The 21589-nt window shown below is 46.6% G+C and overlaps 1 protein-coding gene across 1 annotated transcript in view; it reads right to left on the reverse strand.

Moving 5' to 3' along the window:
• Positions 1-455: 455 nt before the first annotated feature.
• LOC106741795 (spondin-2) overlaps positions 456-21589 on the reverse strand; it is a 213955-nt gene continuing 192821 nt past the window's right edge. The window contains exons 5-7 of the mRNA XM_014614117.1: positions 20010-20182; positions 5465-5862; positions 456-3810 (exon numbers count right to left, since the gene is read on the reverse strand). Coding sequence (XP_014469603.1) covers positions 3602-3810; positions 5465-5862; positions 20010-20182 — 780 coding nt within the window. The 3' untranslated portion in view covers positions 456-3601. The remainder of the gene's footprint in view (positions 3811-5464; positions 5863-20009; positions 20183-21589) is intronic.

Consider the following 21589-nt stretch of genomic DNA (forward strand, 5'->3'; position numbering starts at 1 on the left):
ATTTAATTTAATTGATCGTGTTAAGTGTGACGATTGCGCCGAGCGCATTCAGCGTCAAGCGTTCGACGAGAACAGCGGCTGTACGGTAGACGCTATACGTGAAGGACAAGCCGTGCGTCAACATGCGTCGCATACGGAATTCAGCGTTGCACCTGCATATTCATCCCCTTCCGACGTTTCACTCTCACAAACTACACCTTCGCGTTCCTCCCCCAACGAGAACAACGCGGAACTCCGCGTCGCGATAATACGGGCCTAATAATTAACGAATTACAATTAGACGTTAGTTGTTAATTATTATCGTTAAATTTATGCCTAAGATATAATACACTCACCTAAGACGTACCTGATGATATTTTTGTAAAAATTTCCCTACCACGCCACGAGAGAGAGAAAGAGAGAGAGAGAGAGAGAGGGAGGAGAGAGTGAAAAAGAGTGAGGGTGAGAGTGAAGAAGTGAAAGAGTGAAAGAGATAAGGACAGAAAGAAAAGGAACGAGAGAAAAAGAGGAGGGACAGAGAAAGAGAGACGCAGTCCTCTCGGTGACAGTGGAGAAAAAACGTTTGCGAAACCCGCTTCATAGGTTCCTTCTCTATTCTCTGGTATCTTTCGGCGTCGTCGAGCGAGGAGACGCTATGCAAAAACACCTACGCGAGATCTTGTCCAGGATTCTATGCGAGCGCGCGTCGCGCGCTGGAAATTGTCCTGACGTTTATCCGATACGTTCGGCGTACGCCGAACTTACATTCTCCGCGCGGGAAGTATTTCGATTTCTTCGACCATTGGCATGACGTTTCGAATCTTCTCGAGTTAATTTTTGGGAACAGTGCCAAAAACAGTAAAAAACGAAAGTTACAGACAGAGAGAAAAAGAGAGAGAGAGAAAGAGAGGGAGAGAGAGAGAGAGAGAGAGAGAGAGAGAGAGAGAGAGAGAGCTCAGAATCTTCCTGCTTTTCCCATATCGAGATAAAGATTATAAAACGGAAAGAGATTAAAAAAATATATATAAATATCTGAATCAGAATATCTCTCGTTAAAATGCTAATTGCATCATTAACTTCGTTAGTGACTTGTATTGTGCGCAAGGACTCTGCTAAATTTCGTCCCTACTATCTAAAGTTTACATCGTAATGGCAATATGTATAATTAGGAATTGACAGTTTCAATCGGCGCGTAAAAGAAACACGAGGCTAGTAACGATGTTAATAAGAGCGAAGAAAGTTTATCATCCAATCCACGAGATTCCGACGGTGTTCTCTTACGTACGCTATTGCGACTCTCGCGCCTCCGCGATCGTTTCGCGGCGGAGAATAGCGGTCCGATAAAAACTTCGCTTTAAGTAACGTACGTTCGGGAATGTCGGCTTAATCTCGGCCAGACTTCGATGTTGCACGCGATGGTTAAGTTTCGCCGAGGAATTTCCTCGCACCTGACCGTGCAGTTCGCCGATCACACCGCGGTCCGTCATTTGTACGGCGATTAAACTGTCAGCTTAATTGCACCTAACGTTTTTCTTCCGGAAAGTCGAGCCAATTTTCCAATTATACAAAGGTTCATTTCTTCTTTCGATCGCGTGCAAAAGCCGAGACGTGTTATTACCTCGTCCCGGGCGATCGTTAAACCCGCTTTTGACGCGAGCAGAAGTCGAGGATTAATTTAATTTCGGACGGCGATTTTTTCATCGAACTAACGTATAGAAATTAATCCAAATCTCTTTGGCGATTGCGCGCGCGAGAGACGTGTCTCGATATGACTAGATCATTCTTTTTTCACCCGTCGTAGAGCGTCGCCTGTTGTTATTTCCGGTTGAATAGTTTTTTTTTTCACGAGTTTAAAGATAAAGCTCGCACTATTTTTCTTTTTCTCATTCAGTTCGCATTACAGCGAGGGATAGATGCATTCCAGACAGATATGTTTGGCATCTGCGCTGCGTGTTTCTCTCCCTCACTCTTTTACCTTTTTTTTTATGGTGATTTCGGTAACAACAAATTCAGCAAACAAGCGTCGATTGTTCAATTACTTTGAAAACAAAAAATAGGAAAAAAAAAGAGTCGAAATCGAGCCGGACATCCAAACGTTCGGACGAGTGAAAATTGAGCCTCAAACGCATTTTAGTCATACGCGTGGAAACGCGATACAATGCGTGGCAGCTATTTGGATTTCTCTTTGGTAATCTTTGTGTTTTCAATGCTCGGAGTCTGGAGCGAGATGTGCGCATAGGTGTACTGCGATGTGAGCGTGACATCAAACGTCGATGGATATAAACGAGCAGGGTAAAATCGCCGAATGATAATGTTTCGCTGCTCTCTCGTCGCGAAATTACACGGCGGTTGGAAATATCAGATCGCGATCGTAAATATTACAGAACGGCGTATTTGAATGCGCGATTCTGTTCAACCTCATCTTTATCACAGCCGCTATTTAGCAAGACTCAATTACAACGAGTTTATTTGTTATATCGGCGTGTCATTCGCGCATGATTATTATTTTAGTTGCCTGCGAGAAAATGCATCTCATCGTCCGTTGCCAATGGTCGCTGTGTTAATTATTAGTTCATTTATCTTAAAAGTCCGCGATATTTTTTTTACGAAGTTTCTCGAGTGTAATATATATTGTCAAGCTATGCGAAATGCCTCTTGAAACTCACTCTGGACGATCTGTGATTGGCGATGAAACTTAGGTGGGAAATCTCATTGCAACGTGAAACTTTTCGATAATTACGTACACAGTTCGTCATGTTTTGCAGCCTCGTTCGCAAAGTGCAATCTTCCAATTTTCATCCGTAATACACTCTCATTAGATTATCATGTATGAACGTACCTAAATTACTGATGATAAACCGCAAGATGACAGATCTGACAATAAGATATTAACGAGGAAGGTACAATCGCGCGCTGCCGCTCACTGTCGCATGTAATTTTCACTCCTCTGTGTACAATTATAATGTAACGCGAGATTCTTCTTCTATAACGTCATCTTACATTTCAGTCACACTGGTGCTTCAAATTAGACGGGACTTCGTTTCGAGTCCTGTCGCGGATCACAGATCGTCCAAAACGGATTTCGCGCATAAGTCTCCCCCGTAAATACGTGGAAAAAAAGAATTAGCTCTTGCAGCTAAAAACTAGCTGTCCATATAATACAACTGAAACTTAGTCACTAGCTCTAGTTCTTAGCTGAGGGGGCTAATTCTTTTTTTCCGTGTACGATTATAGTGACATAGCTGTGTACGACTATAGCCATAAGAATCGGCTCTCACAGCTAGAAACTAGGTAACTCTGATAACTAAATTTCAGTTGTATCGTATGGACAGCTAGTTTTTGGCTGGGGGAGTTAATTCTTTTTTCCCGTGTGCGCGTTGTTCGATCATCGTGAGATCCGACTCTCGATACAAAAGATACTCGTGTTATTTCTCGTCGCACGATCCTCCCTCACCGGTCGCGTCCCGTCGCCGTTAATCATCCTCGTCGCGGCGCGGCGTATCTTCCGGTCGCGCTCCTCGCTCGTCTCGCCGAAAATTACCGTCTGCCCGCTCGACCTTTCGCCCGCGAGCGAGTCACTTTGGTACACGTGTTCGTGGAAGGGGTCCGACGCGGACGACGACTACCAATGGTAGTCTATGATCGGTTTGCTTTCCGAGCACGGGTTGACGCTGCCGCACCACTTGGTCTCCTTCAGCGGCGGACAGGGTGCGCCGCCTCGACGGGGCTTTATCGTGACCTTCCGCGTCCTCTGGGTCTCGCCTACCCCGCAGCTGCGACTGCACGCGCTCCACGGACCCCATTCGCCGACCTTGCAATCTCTGGGTGCACCTGGAATCACGAATGCAATTATTCCGCTCGAAAGGACTCTCCACGGGTCCACGTCTAATCTCGCTACGTGCACGGGAATTCCCGGAGTAGATATGTGACTGTAATCTGCGGGATAGGTGGCCGCGATGGAAATAGAGGAGGTCTCTTGGCTTCAGTTTTAAAGCCTCGCTTTAACGGCTCCCTTCCTCTCTCTCTCTTTCTCTCATGAAGGCGCGAGCGCGCGGAGCTTAAGAATTTAATTCGAGACTTAATTGCGCCGTGAGATTTAATTCGGTCGGAATCCGAGGATCCGCAACAAACGACGTTCCCATGTTGAATTTTGAGCAAGACCGATTCCGTTATCTATCGGCGGAGGGGAAACGATCCGATTTCGGGATAAGCGCGAATTGCTTCTTTGAGGTATACAATGACGGTATGAATATCAGATCGAGGCGGAAACCATTTTATTCCTATCTTCCTCGTCATTAATCGTTGGAATCATATACTTATATTGGATTGCCGTGTTGTTCATTAATGATGGAGAAAAGAAATTGACCATCACGTTGCGATAACTAACGGTAACGCTTATCATGCGTTGTTGAACGTACGCGAGAGGTTCATACGCTGTTAGACAAGGAAAGGATTGAGTCAACATTTCATGGAAACCGGAACGGCGGGCAAATGCGAGACAGAAAGTGCAGAGTGGACAAGCGAATACGAGAGATAGGAGAGGATGCGGCAGAAAGAGAGAAAGAGAGGAAGGAAGGAAAGGACAGAGAAAGAGCGCGAGGAAAATGTGGAAGCGCGCTTTGATCATTTACGCGGGAAATATGGCTATTGAAAGCGCTCGGCTTTCGCATTAGCTGCCGTCAATGAAAAACTGCGGCGGGGGTTTGTTCGGTCCTTCCGGCGCCGTGTCGTTTAAAGAGTTAATTAGAGGCTCGACTAGATAGCAAAAGCGAAGGATCGAAAACATTTTGAATTATGTCCGTAATCATTCTTCGCCGGATTAGCGGTAACCATTGGGTGGCGGTTATTGATCGTATCGCAGCGATATAGTGTCTCGCTTCCTGGTCGCTTGCCTCTCTCGGCACATTCTGGTCCACGCGATTAAAAAATCCGTTATCATGAGAGATATCATTTGTGATATAGCATGATATAGTTGTTACTACAATACAGGCGCTGCAAGTGACATTTGCCCAAATTAGCAAAAAGGCCAATGATATAAATTTATTTCAATATAACCAATATGACCAAATGTAACCGAAAGAATGCAGCTATTGTGTTGCCGAGTAAGGAGAAATTTTGCGAATAATGTCGCGATAGGAATATCGCTACGCGGATAAATCGAAGAGGAACCAATAAAAATTAAGATCGGACGCCGAGTCGAAATTTTAGCTCTATGTTAAACCTTTAATTCTGCAACAGAGAGCTAGATAGCAGTAGGAGCTAAAATAGCAAAATAGATTCAGCTTCAATTCTAATATAATATAATATATCCCCTACTTTGATCCTGATGATGTCTTCAATTTCTGTTTTCGCTTTTTTATCGTCAAAATATATAAAATAGCTTGTTGAAAGTAGCATTCAAATTCAGTTTGTAGAATTAAAGGTTCAGGGGAGAAGTTGAAAAGTGTCAATATCGTCAAAGTAGATCTTTATTATTCGCACTCACGTGTTCTAACTCGCTTGCCCTTGGATGCCAACCCGTGATGCTTCATTCTGAGTCGGTGTTGGCGCTGGTCCGCCAAGTTGGTCGTGTTTACGAACGAATAACCCATACTCGACACGCTCGACGCGTTCGCCATCTTCCTCTGGATGTCCTCGAAGATTTGCGCCTTCTGCGCCTCTGCCGATTGCCTGTACGTCTGATAATACGGCCAGTCGAACTTCCCCTGATAGATGTATCGCATTTTGTCGTCGGTGACTTTCGCATTAGGGGACACCGTTGTCACGGGGAACCTCGGCCTCTGTAGTGCATACGATGAGGCAATGCTGTTGATGATCGCCGCCTTGTTATCCCGCGGAACGTCAGTCACGTATTGCTGACCGCTTCCGGTCGTACTCCAGTATCTGCAAGCAGAATTTCGAGACATTGGCAGTGAGTTGTGATCATAACTTTGGTGATACTAAAATATTTTTTTCTCACGTTTAATATATTAACTTTTACCAGTGTCGAAAATTTTCTTTGGATGTGAGAGAGAGATATTATATATTTTCCGAGAAAAAGATTATTAAACCTTATATTTATACAAATTCTGTCGGTTACTAAAAAAATCAAGGAAAGACTGGCCAGTAAGAACCTACTCGCGACTGTTGTAGTGTTATATACTGTTTAAATTAATGTGAGGGGATATAAATGTTTAGCATGTGACGACGCACACACCGGAATAGTATCTTCGACCTACCGCGCGTGAGCCAACCTTTCACACGCTGAAATGAATTCTTTTAATCCCAAACCTACAATATTATAATCCACTTTATAACTCCACTCAACTAATATGAATAAATTAATGCGGCACTTTTCGGTTTCGAATTTCATGTTGCGAGGAAAGTGATTAATTGCTTTTAAAGCCTTTACAAGCAACTTTGTACGGTGGAAATTGGCGTTTCATTTACGAAAGGACACTTTTGCACGAATAAGTGGGAATAAATGACAAAGTGATAAACCGTTACACGCGCGCCGATACTTTCGCACGGCGTAGCTTACCTCGTTCCTTTTGTGATTACTTGCATTGATATCAATTATCATGTTAATATTATACGGCTATAATTGTCGTTGTTCCCGCGCGCGTGTTTTGACGGTCTCTGACGGTGTCCGATGGTTTAACGCGAAATCGGCGAAATTTCCATTACTGTCCATTCCATACACTCGCAATCAATACTCGATGAATATACATGCAGCTGGCCGCTGCGGCAGCGAAACGCCACGGTGTAGACAGCGCCTAGACAGTAATAAGTTGGACGAGCACGTTAGGTAGCAATTACTAAATGGAACCGGCCAGGTATTAGCGGCGCGCTGAACTTGTCGGACGCCATTTGCTAAACATGTACGTATTACTTGTACAGCCGTGGGGGGGGGATAATGCTCGCGAGCGGGTCGCGCCCGCTCTCAGAGCGAAGTTGAAAATTAATTATTCCCGGGCGGGTAAAATTCGCGAATTCGCAAATAGCAAAAATGGGCTCGCGCCCACTCGATCCGTCGACGAATTAATTTAGTGCCCCGACCGGCGCCACGCAGGTCGTGGTATTGTTACAACTTACCGTCCAATCGCGATGGCCAAATGGTCAGATAAATCCGCGCCCCGCGCGTTTTAACATCGCGCTGCGTATACTCAGCGGCGACATGTTGTATTAATGCGTTAACGTCCGGCCTTGGCGAAAAATCACCGCAATTAATGCTCGGAATAAATAGGGGCCGAGGTGAAAAGGTTGCGAGAGCGGTGGATGGTAGAATCGTATCCCAGTTAATAACTCTCTAGGTCGACTTATTCATAATTAAGTTCGTAAAGGTAACGTAAATTAATATACTGTAATCGAGCGATAAATGCTGACGAACGATGGCATATTAAATGGATGCTAGAGTATAACATGCGGTAATAATATTATATGTAATATATTATTGCCCTTTTAGCGTGATTATATCATTTAACAGAGAGAGAGAGAGAGAGCGAGAGCAGCGCTCTCTCGCGCTTCGTATGCGCGCGTGTAGATTCACGGCTCGTTCGGTAGCGTATTCAGACTATTACTCCGATTAGACGATCTCTTCCTAAATATTCGCCCTGGTATTCGTTATGAACCGTCTCTTACGCCAGTAGTTTTCGTCGCTTTGTGCACTCCGACGAATCGAGTTTAGCGAGCGGAGGCGTGCAGGCGCGCGAAAACAATTTCGAGAATTGATTTACGGTTGGCATGTGGTGCACATAAGAGAAGTAAGGGGTTGTGGACGGGGCGGCCTACCGAAACTTGCGTTTCACGCGAGGAAAACTTATTCACCGCGCTTCGCTTCTCTCTTTCTCTCTCTCTCTCTCTCGTTCTCTCCGCTCGCTCTCAGCACTTTCCCACTCTTCCACGATTTTGTCAGCCGTGGAAAATTCGCTCTTCATGTATTTGCGCGCAGCGAGACGTCGTTTCATCGGGAGTGTTTACTCGATGTGATCGCCGGATGCTACCGCATAGGGACGCATCGTCGTCCGTGACGCTTGCGATTTAATTACTGTAACGATTTACGGTCAAAATTTGCAATTTCAGACGCAATCGATTAGAAAATTGTGCTTAATTAAGGCAATTACAAATACCGATTGTAATTTGTGACCCAATTAAGCAATTGCGCTTTGCAATATGTACGGGTAATGCATATGCAATCGGCGCGCGAGTCTGGGCGCGGTTACGAAGCCGGAATTGTCTAATTATCGTGGTTATCCGCTGATTACAGACTTCCCTGTGTGCGCGCGGTGTGCTGCGGACAAACAAATAAGATAAAATTACTTCGTCCTACCTGCTTCGCGCGTATCCCCCGAGTCATCGAACGTACGAGTTGCGCGAAATATGCTTGTCTCATCAAGGCTACGCGAGATTGTTGATCGTTCACGCGTACGATGATATTTCGTTTATTCTTTAATCCTCGTGTCGCTCTTAATTTGAATCGCGTTTAACGCCGATAGAGTGCTCATCGGTATTAAAAATACGACGGCGCGGCGGCGGCTCGTTTAGCATAATCGTATTTTCCGCATGATAATTTGCATGTATGCAGATCCGGCTCGAGCTTACTTTTTTTCCTCCTCGGCTTTAATATTCCTCCAGGAAGTTCCGTGCTTCGCGGCTGGCCGCCGCTAAGAACCGACCTTCTACGTGTGTGTGTATATATATATATATATATATGTGTGTGTATATGTGTGGGTCGGGCATAACTTTTTAATTAAACTGACCTACCATTACTCCTCGGCGGCTGTCAACCGAAAAACCTAAACGAATGCGCGAACTTTGCTCGCTCGCCGCAAAACTTACTGCCTGATTGGAAACGGAAAACCCATCGTTTTAACTCCGCGAGCGCTGCCGAACTGCTCGTTCGACCGTGCAGACCGAATGTCAACAGTCGTTCGAATCGATCGTTATTCCCGAGGCGTTTCTCTAACGACTCGCGGAATTTTACCGTAGGAAATCGAACGACGCTCGGAACTAATCGGCGACACGAATCGATCCTCCGCTGCGCCCTCCTGGGTCCGCGTAATGACGTCGTCTCCGTCGATTATGGTCGCGTCGCTCGTCCGCAGGAAGTTTGGCGAAGTAGGGTAAACAGTATATAGTCACCGGCAATAATCGGTATAGTTATGGGACGTGGGGAGAAATATCGCAGGAAATTGCCTTTCGAACGTTGTTACCCTTTGCTTCATAATAGCGAGTAATCTTAAAAGTGGCTTCTTACGTGCACGTTACTGCACAGTCCTTGTCTCGAGAAAATTCAACAAACGCTGCCTCATAAGTTGGATAAGTTGGGCAATAAAGTGTCTAAGTTAAAGTGCCATACTTACGTACGTACGCGCCAAGTTTCAATCTTAGTCACGTGTGGAACATAGAGAAAAATAGTTTGTTGAAAACGAGAGCGCCGAGATCGTCGGTAGAAATTTTTATATTCGCGCGCGCTCGAACATTGTTGATTATGGAGATCTTCCGGGCACTCGTTTTCAATAAATTATTTTCTTGTTTTAACGTGCGTCGTTTCGCGAAGTGTAAAACTGCTGTCATTTGTTCGTTACCGATGTTCTCTACAGAAATTCTAATTTGTGCGAACGTTCGCACGCACACTATCTTTTGCGTTTTTCTTGTCTATGTATGCTTATATCGACACAATTTTATTCTTTTTTGCATATTTTGATTCTTTTACTTAGGTTAAACTCGAAAAAAGTATTGTTTAATCTTCGTTCGAAAATCGCTCCAAACTTCAATCGCATCTTTTCGTCTGGTCAGACCTAGCAAGGAGCAGTCTTTCTTAAATTTTATTTTAAATCTTTCATACAAAAAGAAATACGCTTCACGAGTCAGAATTTTCGTTCTTGTTCTACTTTGACAATTTTAATTTCTCCTTACCTGTTCTACTTCGCCTGACTTTTTCAACGGCTCATAGCCGTTTGTAAAAATGATAATATACTCAAATGTTTATATCAATCTCCGTTTTCCGCCCGGTAATATACGATCCGCTCGTCGCGCGTTCCGTATTGATCTCCATTCTACGGACGGGGAGGCAATATTTGTTACCGTCGTCTCAGGCCCAAAATAACGCAGGCCGAAGTGCGCCGTTATCGCGAAACTTATTGCGGCTTGTTAAACCTGCGAGACCTGCGGATCATTTTATTTCGGCACGCAGGGAAAAACGTATATCGCATCGTATTGCTTACGTCGTATTGCTTATATGTATTTCCGACCGTTTCGAGTGCGACAGGCTATTGTTAATAAACAATGACGATAATATCATCGCCATCGGCCATAAAGTCCGCCGCTCTCGCTTTTGATCCGTCAGCTTGACGCTGGGTCCGGCCGGCCGGCCGGTGATTTATTTTACCTCACTCGTTTGAATTTCACAGGGACGGACTTAATACGCGATGGAGAACGCGATACACACAATGGACACCGGTGAATTAACTACGCGGTAATGCGCCCGCATTTGCCGAAGGGGGTGGCGAGAGGGCGGTCTGACTTTAAGCGTTAATGTATACACCTCGCTGTTGGTCTCGGATTTTAGCTCCATTATACCGCAGCGTTCTCGTTACGCATTTGTTCGCGATATGCATAATATGCATTATTCTATAAGCTCTCTTCGTCAATGCGGGTGTTTTTAGCTACGTATGATATACCGTGGCGCGTTGCGAATTTTCAAGGGAACGCGGAGACGCGGAGGAATATCGCGAGAAGTGAACGATTTCATGTTTTCGTTACTTGACGCTCGTCTGGCGATTGATCACTCAACGACAGCTTGTTCGATGTATACGAAGTATCTGACGCAAGTTGTCTCATCCAAGTCATATATTTGTAGTTTAGGTCAATGTGAACAAAAAAAGCTTTTTGCTTCAGAATGACTTAATCTACAAGTACACGGCGGCGGTTGCATCTAGCGAAGAGGGTTCAAGGTTCAATGTATACTGTTTTCTTTCTCTAGATACATACGGAAAATAATGATTACCTTCAGTAACAAAATTAGTTGTAACATAACTCCGCAAGAAGAGCTTTGCTAGAGCGATTCAAATTGTTTATGCTGTTAAAGTTTTAAGTTTCCGCATGTTACGATGCATGACTATGTCCATACATGACTATATTCGATAATTTATAACTCAAAATTTGGCATGGTTGTTTGCAAAATAGTACTGGGTTTTTTTGTTCGCATTAATTTAAATCGAAAGTATGCACGACAGATGGTGCGTCAGAGACACTCTGTACACGATCGCGTCTTATAATGCGGGAGAGTCCAAAGATAATTAGAATTCGAGAGAAAAATTGTTCGGATTCCCGTATGCGTTTAAAGAGATTCAGGATATCGTTCAATATGAGTGCGAACTATGGCGGAGATTTTCCAACGGTACGGCAGTAATAGCATTTACATTTTGGATTATGCAAGCTGTTTCCGCGGCATGGCTCGCGCGGATTATCATACAGCTCGTGCGAGATATGAAAAAATGTTTCCAGGACGTTGCACCGTTGCGCGATACACGTCTAGTCCTGTTGTATCATCAGGGAGAGGGGGAAAGAGAGAGAGAGAGAGAGACGGAGTTACTCGCTGCAATATCGTCGTGGATATTTTAGCGCGCCATTGGCACTGATAAATTAAGATCCGCGGGAGGGCGGACTATCTCGGCCCGAAACGAGCGTCTTGGGTGAGCGAATTTTACTTTAATTTCTTCGGGCTCGCGTGCCGCGCTGAAAAATGCGCGCGTGCAAAATAAATTACCGGCGACGGGAAATAAATTACCGGGCGCGCACATTACGATTGCCGTGTATACGCGACTGACTCCCCTCCTCATCTCTCTCTCTCTCTCTTTCTCTGTCTGTCTCTCTCTTCGTCCGGCAAACACGCAGGCGACGGCAGACGGGGGGGGNNNGCGAACGGGGTGCGATACTGCCTAGCACGTCGTTCGTTATAGTTACTTCTTGTTACACGTACTCCTCTATCGCAGTAAATTCATTGGAACGCGCGGTATGCTAGTTCACAAATGGCGCTATTACTTTACGGCGATGGGGATTTACACGGTCGCTAGTGTGCTTCTTGTGACGCGCGCGGCCAACCATCATTCTACGGTAATTAACTTTACGATCGTGCGGGGGGCACGCGACTCGCGCTCGAGTTTTGCGTTATCGAATTCGCGGCAATTCGTTGTCGCGCACGGTATTGCCGCACTGAACGCAAGTAGATCGCTCACGATCCTTGAACCTCTCGACGCGGTCGATCACGCCGAGATCGATTTCGGTCATCTTTGAATGAAAAAAGAAAAAAAAAAGACACGGATTCGTCACTCGCGCGTGACCGATTTTATTTTCGAACCTGTGTTGACATTCGACGGCAATTATTCCGTATACGACACTAGGATTTCTGATAACTTCGGTGTGACATCGGAATTCTTGGATTACGAGTAGTGATAACAATTGTGCCGCTTCGTCGCGCGAGAGGACGATGATAAAAATAACATGCGAAAGGCGAAGCGGATATTTCCATTAGAATCGATACGTCGCTTTATGCATTGACTTTATAATGCATCGGCGCGCGTTTCTTCCTCGACCTCCGTGCCTCGCTCTGTGATAACCGTTCACCCACACCGTTCCACACGCGGCAACTGTCGCGTTTTAACATTGCTTCCGCCGTGCTCGATGAAACTTGGCAGGTGTTTGACAGAAAATCGTCGGCCCCATTCGAAGATTTCGCTTCTCGAAGGCGAGCTTTTACAGCACTTGACCCGGCCCGGTTCGATCGTTCTGGATAGCTGGAATTCAAGTATGCACAATTTGGCTCCGCGCTGCAACATCGACGCGTTTCCCGACGCATTTTCAACACGCTGCTGCAAAACGTCGCGCTGCAATCGACGCGAAATATTTCCGGCGTCGGAGACAATGCGCGGGCGTGGCGCAGCGCATTCTTTATTTTTCTCGTCAATGTGTACTTGCGCGTTTTAATGGTCCTCATTCAAAATTGATCCGCATGGAAACGCGGCGGCGGCGGATCGTTTTTATTTTCGGTTTATTACTTTATTCCATCTCTCCGCGCCTTCAATAAATTTGTAGAGCCGGGAACTATTCATTATATGCAATTTTATGGATACGCATTGCCCGTCCTATTTTTCATAGCGCGCCGACGATGACGAAAAAGTGCGCCGTGTGTTCCGTTAATAGGACTTTTTATTGAAACAGTCGCGAATTACATTCGACGGAATGTAACGCGACTGTCGCGTTATTCGCCGTGTCAAAGAGCGCAAAATATGTCGCTTTGTGCGCGGCGAAAAAATTCCAAGCTAAATCCGAACGCACACCGTTCCCCGTCCAGTTCAGCCTTTATCTCTAATTCACGGTCATTCGCAGTTAGACGCCGGTGTGCGCGCGCGTCGGTGTGTTCAAAATGGATCTTCGCGTGAATCGGAATCGCTCGTAGGATTCCGTCACGTCGTTACCATAATAACCTTCCTTGACACGAGAGTCCATTGAGTCTTGCCGCCATTTCCTACATTCCACCTATATTCCACCATCGTTCTTTCGTTCGCCCAGGAACTCATCCATATCAGTCAACGTAGACCTGATGATACCCGATAATAATAGAAATAACCGCTGCAATAATAGAAACATATTCATGATGCAGTCACGAACAATGATCACATTGCCGTAGAAATATCGTGTGAAAGTTCATTCCATGAAAACGTTGTCACTGCTTAATTACTCGCCATTTCGGTGGAACAATGCGCGGCTCCTTAATAATACGGAATTATCGTTTCGTTGTAATAATGAAATGTCGCTTCCACGATATTTCTAATCGGCGATATCGGGCGTATCGGAGAGAGCACCGACGATATACAATTTTCTTCATCCGATCACAACAAGGTTATTGCCCCCCACGCGAGGTTAGCTTCTGACTACATCCCTCTAACAAATCAGTTCGATGGCCACTCGGTAATGAGATATATCGCTACCGCGGTCTCGTGTTGTCCCGTTCGGAAACCCCGACCCCGACAAGGTCCCGGACTAGGAAATGACCGGTCATAAGATTTAATCTGTTAAGACGAAGAGCAGGAAAATAGAAAGATCGGGGCTTTCGTCGTACGTTGCTCCAAAGTGGGGCAGTGTAGCATGGCTAGAGAGGCGGCAGCAGCCTCGAAGGCACAATAGCAATTACCAGAAACGACGATCGCTCCTTGCCGAGTGGCCAGATAGCGTCGAATGGAATCGAATCTGCGGTAACGTTCCGAAGAGATTGGCTACCCGGCACGGGGGCAGAAGGACGGGGGGAGGGGGGGGGGAGGAACGGAGGTTACAGATCGATCTCGAGTGTCATCGAACGTAAGCTTTATCGATCTCGGTGGGCGCACCGGCCGGATATTGGATGGATAAGGATACGAGCGGCCTATGAGCGGGCGCGTGTGCGATCGGCAAGTTGTGTGTGCGTATCGATTCGATCGTCGCCCTCGAGAGACGGCGATCTTATGCAATGGCTCTGATCGGCGAAAGCGTCGGTTAACGCGCCGCTGGAGATGTTTATTACGCAGCGATAAAAGGGGCTACGAGGAAAGGTGCCGAGCGAGAATACAAAGGGTAGCTCGTATCGCGAGCTTCACCCTTCCGTCGTTTCTCCGTTCGAGAGAGAGAGAAAGAGAGACAGAGAGCTTCGTCGTCTCGGATCTCGCCGGGTAAGATTGAGCCGGGAACGCGATACAAATGCGATTTCTGCCGCGGGATACGGCGACGGTGATCGAGCGGAAGGTACGCGGCGTTTCGACGTCGGGAGCGCGATTACAGCCGCGACCCGATGATAAGAGGCACACACGACGGCGTGGTCGTTGATACATCACGGATGCTCGAAACGACCGATACAACCGAATTCGAAGGGTGGCACATCCGGAAGGTGTGCTCTCGTCGTTCGTTTTGGCTACTGATTCGGCTCGATGCGTACAATCTCTTCGGAACGCGTTCGTTAATGCGTCGGTGAATTTTTGACGCACATGTTAACTCTCGTATAACAAAGTTTGGGTCGGACCCGGTCGGATCCATAATCCTAATCCCGATTAGAAATTAATTGGGGTGTGCTTCTAAGTCGAAGAAAATTAGCCGGAAAATCTGCAAAATACTTCTACCGATCGGGGACCTACTTTGTTACACATGTGACTGCATGAACTTTACTATTCGAGGGTTATCGGATTCTTTTCATCCGACGTTCCACGTGCGTTTCGAAGTGCGTTCTCGTCTCGCGCGATTGAATCGAGACGTCTTTAACACCGGCACGTCTTCCATCCCCTTCGGATTCGCTCCTACTACGCGCCGAGCCCACGCGCGAGGATCTTCCTTTTTTCTCTCCCGGGTGCGCGCAAATATTTGCCCGCCGTCTGTAATATTTCGCGCAACCGCCTCCTCCCTCCCCTCCCCCTCCTCCCTCTCTCTCTCTCGATCAGAGACTCTCGAGAAAATATCCCCTTTATTTTCCCAATTTCGTCGGACAGCTCGATCGAAATTGGAGGTCATGAAAATCTTCTTACCGTCGCGTCGCGCCATCCCTGGCACGTCCGCCATACGGCGGGAGAGAAGTAAAACAAGTATAAAATGTGGTAGGCAATATAGCAGGGAGCAGCGCGTTATAACGTTATTTTCAGGCCGCTCCCCGCGCGTATACGTGCATGGCCGCGCGTGTCGACGACGTCGATGTTTTCCGTCGGCCTTGACATAACGTCGGGGCTCCGGCCGGATATTACGGCGAACCGGACGCACCGGCTACCGTATCGCGGCAGAAATTGTCGCGGGACGGCCGCGGAAGGTGATATCGTAATCAGCCATCGAGTGTCAAACGTATGTGCATCCCGGCTATGCACGCCGGGCTCGCGAGGCGGGAAGTCCGTTTCGACTCTTGAAAGCGTCACGCCGCGCCATTTTTACGGCGCGCGGGCTCGCCGACTTCTCTCAACGCAGGAAAGATAAATAATATTCGGGGCGCGTGCATATAGGTATACGCGCACAGAACGTGCCGCATTGAGAACGCCCGCCAAATGTGTTGCGGATGCGAGATAAGATGGCGGAATTTTACGCCGGTTGGAAACATTGAATTTATGGGAGCTTCAATTGTGCCTTAAACGCGAGAGATAGGTATTTATGGCGCGGCGCGCGTCCATTACGCGTTTCGCTACGAAATTTATATCAAGCGCTTTTAAAGGCGTTATTTATTCTTTCCCTGTCGCGCATTGAGAAATCAATTCGGTTGGATCAATCTGAAAATAGGCAACCAAACATGTTCTTGGTTCGGAAGGAAACGCAATTTCTGTTTATAAGGACCAAACTGGTTTCTTAGCGCGGGAGCGCGCGTGATTGCGAAGGGTCTCTTACGATTGACGTATCGTTGGTCTTGCTTCGTTTCTACAGTCTAATAAGAAATTTATACGTGATTTAATTTCGGTGAATTTTGGCAAGCGACACCGTAAGTTGTATATCATTGTTTAACCCTTTGCACTCGAGGGCTCCGGAGCGGAGCCATTTAAAATTTGTCTTGAAACTCTTCAAACTCAAATAGTAAGAGCGGAATATCCTATACACAATAATTTTACGATTTGTCTTTGTCCTTATGTTATGAACTGAAAGTTATTTGCATTGTCTCCATAGCGGAACCCTCGAGTTTGAAGACAAATTTTAAGTGGCTCCGCTCCGGAGCCCTCGAGTGCAAAGGGTTAATAATTACGACAGTAACGATTTCAACGGCACAGCTTTTACATCGAGACAAATTCGATCGAGTCGATGTGCGCGCAAATGCTCATTTCCCGTACTGTCGTCCAAGTTAATGGAAGTATCCGTTAATTCAACGTTCATTATGATAAAAGTCGCCCGGTCCCGCGGTCGACCTCGAATAACTTCAAAGCGCGGCTCTCAAAGCGCGGCGCGCCGTCCCCGGTGCATTCGCCGGTACAAGAAGACGGTCGCGGACGTGAGAAGATGGTCGTACAGGCGGTGCGGTATTATATCGAAGTAATAAGTTGCCGTGTGTTTGCCGGGTCGACACACCGACGTGCATCAGACGCTCGACAGCCACGGGCAGTAATATCGTTATTGGTATTCAATGTCGGTCGCGCCAATCTGACTAGTTGCGTTTCGAAATAAATTGCATTTGTGACTTCGGCCCGGTTTTTCCCTCGCTCATAAACAAAAAGAATATTACTCTCCTCGTTGTGCGTACAATATACGTTCCCGTGTTAACAGTCGACAATTAGTCCTCCGCCGGCGCACCATGGTCATACGCGGATTTCATGGTTTTTTTTTTATCCGCACCGTGACTGCGCGTTTTCTGAAGAGCCGCCTCGCAAAACATTAATGGAACATATTATTTCGGCGCGGGTAAACACGTTATGTCATTCCGAGTCCGAAAGTCGTGCACGATTGATTTCAGGTAACATTTCTGCAGTTTCAACCCAGGGAGGGTAGAAGTTATAAAAGTCATTAAGATTAATCTGGATTTGAGTTTAGTTTTTCCTTTTATCAGGCGAATATTGGTTATCGGTGGAATCGCGTTGTTGAAGTCGGCGAGTCGGTAAGCCGTGCGCGAATTTCGTGTCCATATCGGCAACGCGAGATTACTACGGCCGTTTACTACTTTACGACTTTGCTCTCCCCCCCCCCCCCNTCCTGAACGGAAAGTTTTCTTTCGGATTCTCCGGAAACACGGACGCGTTTTATATTAGCTCTGTGTGTGCAGAAGCGGTCTCTTAAAACATTCCCATAAATCCCCCTTAAACTTTTATTTCCGCGCAATTGGAGCGAACGGCGGCGCTCACGGTGATTCACCCGCGGTGTGCATTGGGAATAAAGAATAGACAATTTCATCGGGGTTAATTTGAGGGACAAAAGAGGGACGTTTATCGGGGAGCGAGTGAAGAGTCGTGTCTTTCATACGAGCGGCTTTTTTTCCCCGGGACGTGTATGAACTTCCGCTCGCTCTATTATCGCGCGAACGTCACATAGAGTTGTCAAATGTCACAGAAGCTAGCCCGGCGATTTTTCCGCCGAACGCAGGCGACCGTGCGGCATCCGTGGGAAGAAAACCCGGGGATCTTCATGCGAGTCGCTCGCGGCACCGTCGTAAAAGTTAAAGAGAGAAATAGAGCGAGAGGGTGTTAGAGGGACGTAGGAGCGAGGAATCTCGTAAGGGTATGAAGAGGTGGCGCCGGCGGAAGGCAAAGAAGAGCGATTCGAGCCCGTGCTATAAAAGAGAGTGAAAGGTTGGACGGATCTCTCGTCGAGCGTATACAGGGCATTTCATAAAGTAAGAGAAACGCGCGGGTATCCCGGAAGAAAAGATCGGTACTTGGCCGGACGATGGTATCGGCGATCGGAAGGGAAAAAAGTTCCAGCGAACACGTGTCGCGAACGAGTTGCAAAGTGCACGGCGGTCGAAGGTGGAACTTTTTCGAAAGTCCATCGTGATCTTTGGGAAATGCGTTACTTTCGCGTTACCGTACGTTACGTGTCGAGACGTTAAGTATCTCACGACCGTTCGTTTCCCTCCCTTTTTGCATTTTTAGATTCGAATTATCTCAACTTATTCATGTAGTTAATACGGTTGGGCCAGAACGTGTTGAACCTGTCATAAAGTTCGCTCCGATTTTCAGGTCGAACTTGACTTTGTTGCATCTCCAATAGAAACGAATTATCCATCAACCGAGTAATTGTCCTCGTTGCGTGTCCTTCGCCAACGTTCTAATGACAGAACATTATGAGAAATTTCACCTGTATCGCACGAATGCGACGACACGAATTGAAAATCGAACCGAGTATTTCTTTGACTGACCCAATATTTGAAATGGCTTCACCGAGCTAGCTGACTGAACTATTCAGAATCGGTATCGGGGCATCGGGAGCTCCCCTTTCGTAGGTATTTTGCCCACGCGCGCATATGGAGTCACTCTCGACAGATATCTCACGACGCAGCGAGTGGCGCGTTGCTCTCGAGCGCTTTAAGTATTCGCCGCTCGCTCCGAGCCTCGCCGCGAGAAAGGTGACTCGACGTTTTGCATTCTGCATTATCCTATTGCGAGAATTGCACGATTCTCGACGCGCGCCTTTTCTTCTCGATTTTCTCCCGGGAAGAAAAGCGAGAGACGGGGGGTAGTCGCGCGCGCGGACTGCTTTCTCAGACGATCAATGACGCAACATTTCCCAAATTCGATGCCAATATGCGAACGTTGTCGAGCCATCATCGCTTTTCCGGGATGAAACACATTTGACGCAGCCGCGTCCATTGAATACATACTCGTCATTGATGCGATCTTATTCTACCTTTGTTCCCTTCTCTTTCTCTCTGCTTCTTCTCTCTTCTTCTTTTTCTTTTCTCTTTCTCTCTCTCTTTCTCTCGCCGCAAAAGGCCTTTACTATCTATCGTTCCACATCCCGGGCTTAAAAGCCTCACCTCGGGTGATGTCCCGGAGGAACTAAAACTTGCAGAAAGTACCAGGTACCAGCTAGGCTTAACGAGCTGACTCGAACCTCGGGATTTTTCTCGGACCCTCGGTCTTATTAAGCGTGGATTTATGAGATACTGTTATCTCCTATCCCTTCTCAATTGAACGCGTAGATATTTCAGGAAGGTACACAAGAGGAGAACGAGCGAAACACGTGCGGTCGTGTGACCGCTCCGTGAGAAATATTTGATCGCATTCGCGTGTGGAGGGTTTGGCTCCGTTGCATTCGCGGCGATTCTCGGTGAGGAAGACTATTAAAATCCCCTCTCAATTTCTTCCCCAAAATTTCACGCTCGACTTGTCCGGCATAATCGAATAAATCCGGTCGAAAACGCAGGTGCGTGATAAAATAGGCAGGAAATGGGAGCTCTTTGATTTTCGTGTCCGGCCGCCGAGCAGCGCCGCGAAACGCGACTTTCTTCACTCCCGACTGCGCGGGAAATACGAGGTAAAAAGTTTGGAGGAGGCGGATGGGGATGGAGGAGGAGAGGGATGGACGGATGAAAAAGGCCGGCGTGTTGGGTTTTCGGTAGCGGAGAAACCTACCTGTATCTCTGGGTGTCCATTTCTCTCCGTTCCTCGGCTATGGCCTCGTTTAGGTCCCTAAACGGATCGATTCCTCTGGGAGCCTCGCTGTTCGCTTGCAGATTGTCGTTGCTGACGAATTCCACTTCGACGTCGTCTTCGTGATACGATTCGGTCAGGGTGTACTCGCGCAGCTGAAACAGCAACGACGGGGGTATGCTTTCAATCAGCGGTCGGTCGGCACGGGAATGAACGAAAAAAAAAGAAGGCCGGAAAAAAAGAGGAAGAGAGAACAGTCGGCGGTTCCGCGCCGCGAACTACAGTGGCATGCATATTTATAAGCGACGGGAAATAAACGTACTCTTCGAGAATTCATAAGCGTTTCGTTTCGCGTGACCTGCGCTCGCGGCGCGCGGATTATGTTCCGGAGGATGATATACTTCGCTTTTAAATACCGACGAACGGATTTAAATGCAGCATTTCATTTCCGAATATCTGCCGTATTTATTGCAACCGTCGTGTGTACGTACGGCGGTGTCGAAGCTCTCCTTCCTCGATTTTGTGAGCGATGTAGCGCGTATAATTTTACTTAATATCTTCCGCGTATAATAGCGCGCGCGCGCGCGCGAACAATCGTACTTTGCTTCTCTTTTCCGTCCCCCTAAGCATAAATCTCAGCCGTCTCGAAAAAAAAAAAACGAAGTCCGCTTAATTCGGTAGTTTTCAGGGATCGGGACGATAATTTTTAGGTTTATTCTCTGATAATAAAAGAGATATCTTCGATATGTAGCAGAGGGGTGTGCCAGATAAGCTGCGTTTTCGTCTATGGATCCCTCGTCCCGGTCCGAGGGAGATGCAATAAAAAATTAAAGACGGCTCTTAAAAACTTCCAAGATTTAATAAGGGATACTGTAAGGCATAAGAATGTGTATATTCTGCTCTATTTAAAGATTAAATATTGATCCTCTTTTCCCCTTTCCTTTTAGGAGTGGCTGAATTTTTCATCATCATAAACCGAAGGTCCCTTCTTTCTTTTACGATGAATTTTAATAAATGTAGGTGTCGTTTTTTAGTAGTTGCTAACGAAATGAGCTGACAGGAATCTCTCGAAATATCTAAGGCGTGTAACACATAATATTTACATAATTTCAGATTAATAGCGTTCTGTGATTTAATTAAAAATTTCCGTTCATAAAAGGAAATTTCTTAGTTGGTTGTAGTTGGCTTTTTGCCTTCGGAAAAATTAATTCACGGACGCGGGTTACTCCGATGAAAAAAATTCCGGTCAGTCCATTTCTCTCGCAGGACAAATATCACCAATTAGGCGAGAAAGCATTAAGCAACATAGTCGACTTTCTTTTAAAGCGTCCCAGAGAATGATCGGTGGTAAGGTGCTTTCGTGTTGCAGTAACGTTACGATTAATCACTCCCAGTGGCCGGTGGGGTACAACCGAATTAAAGCCAATGAGACTTTATGGTGCTTTACCCTGCAACATTCTGCCGTTTTTCTCCGTTTGCCCTCCACTCCGATCTCCGTTTTTGTTTTTCGCCGGAATTTTCGGGACGACGAAGTTCCGCAGTTACTCTCTCCCCCCCCCCCT

This window comes from Dinoponera quadriceps, unplaced genomic scaffold (genome assembly GCF_001313825.1).
Source record: "Dinoponera quadriceps isolate SergipeBrazil2010 unplaced genomic scaffold, ASM131382v1 scaffold533, whole genome shotgun sequence".
In the NCBI taxonomy this organism is placed as follows: Eukaryota; Metazoa; Arthropoda; class Insecta; order Hymenoptera; family Formicidae; genus Dinoponera; species Dinoponera quadriceps.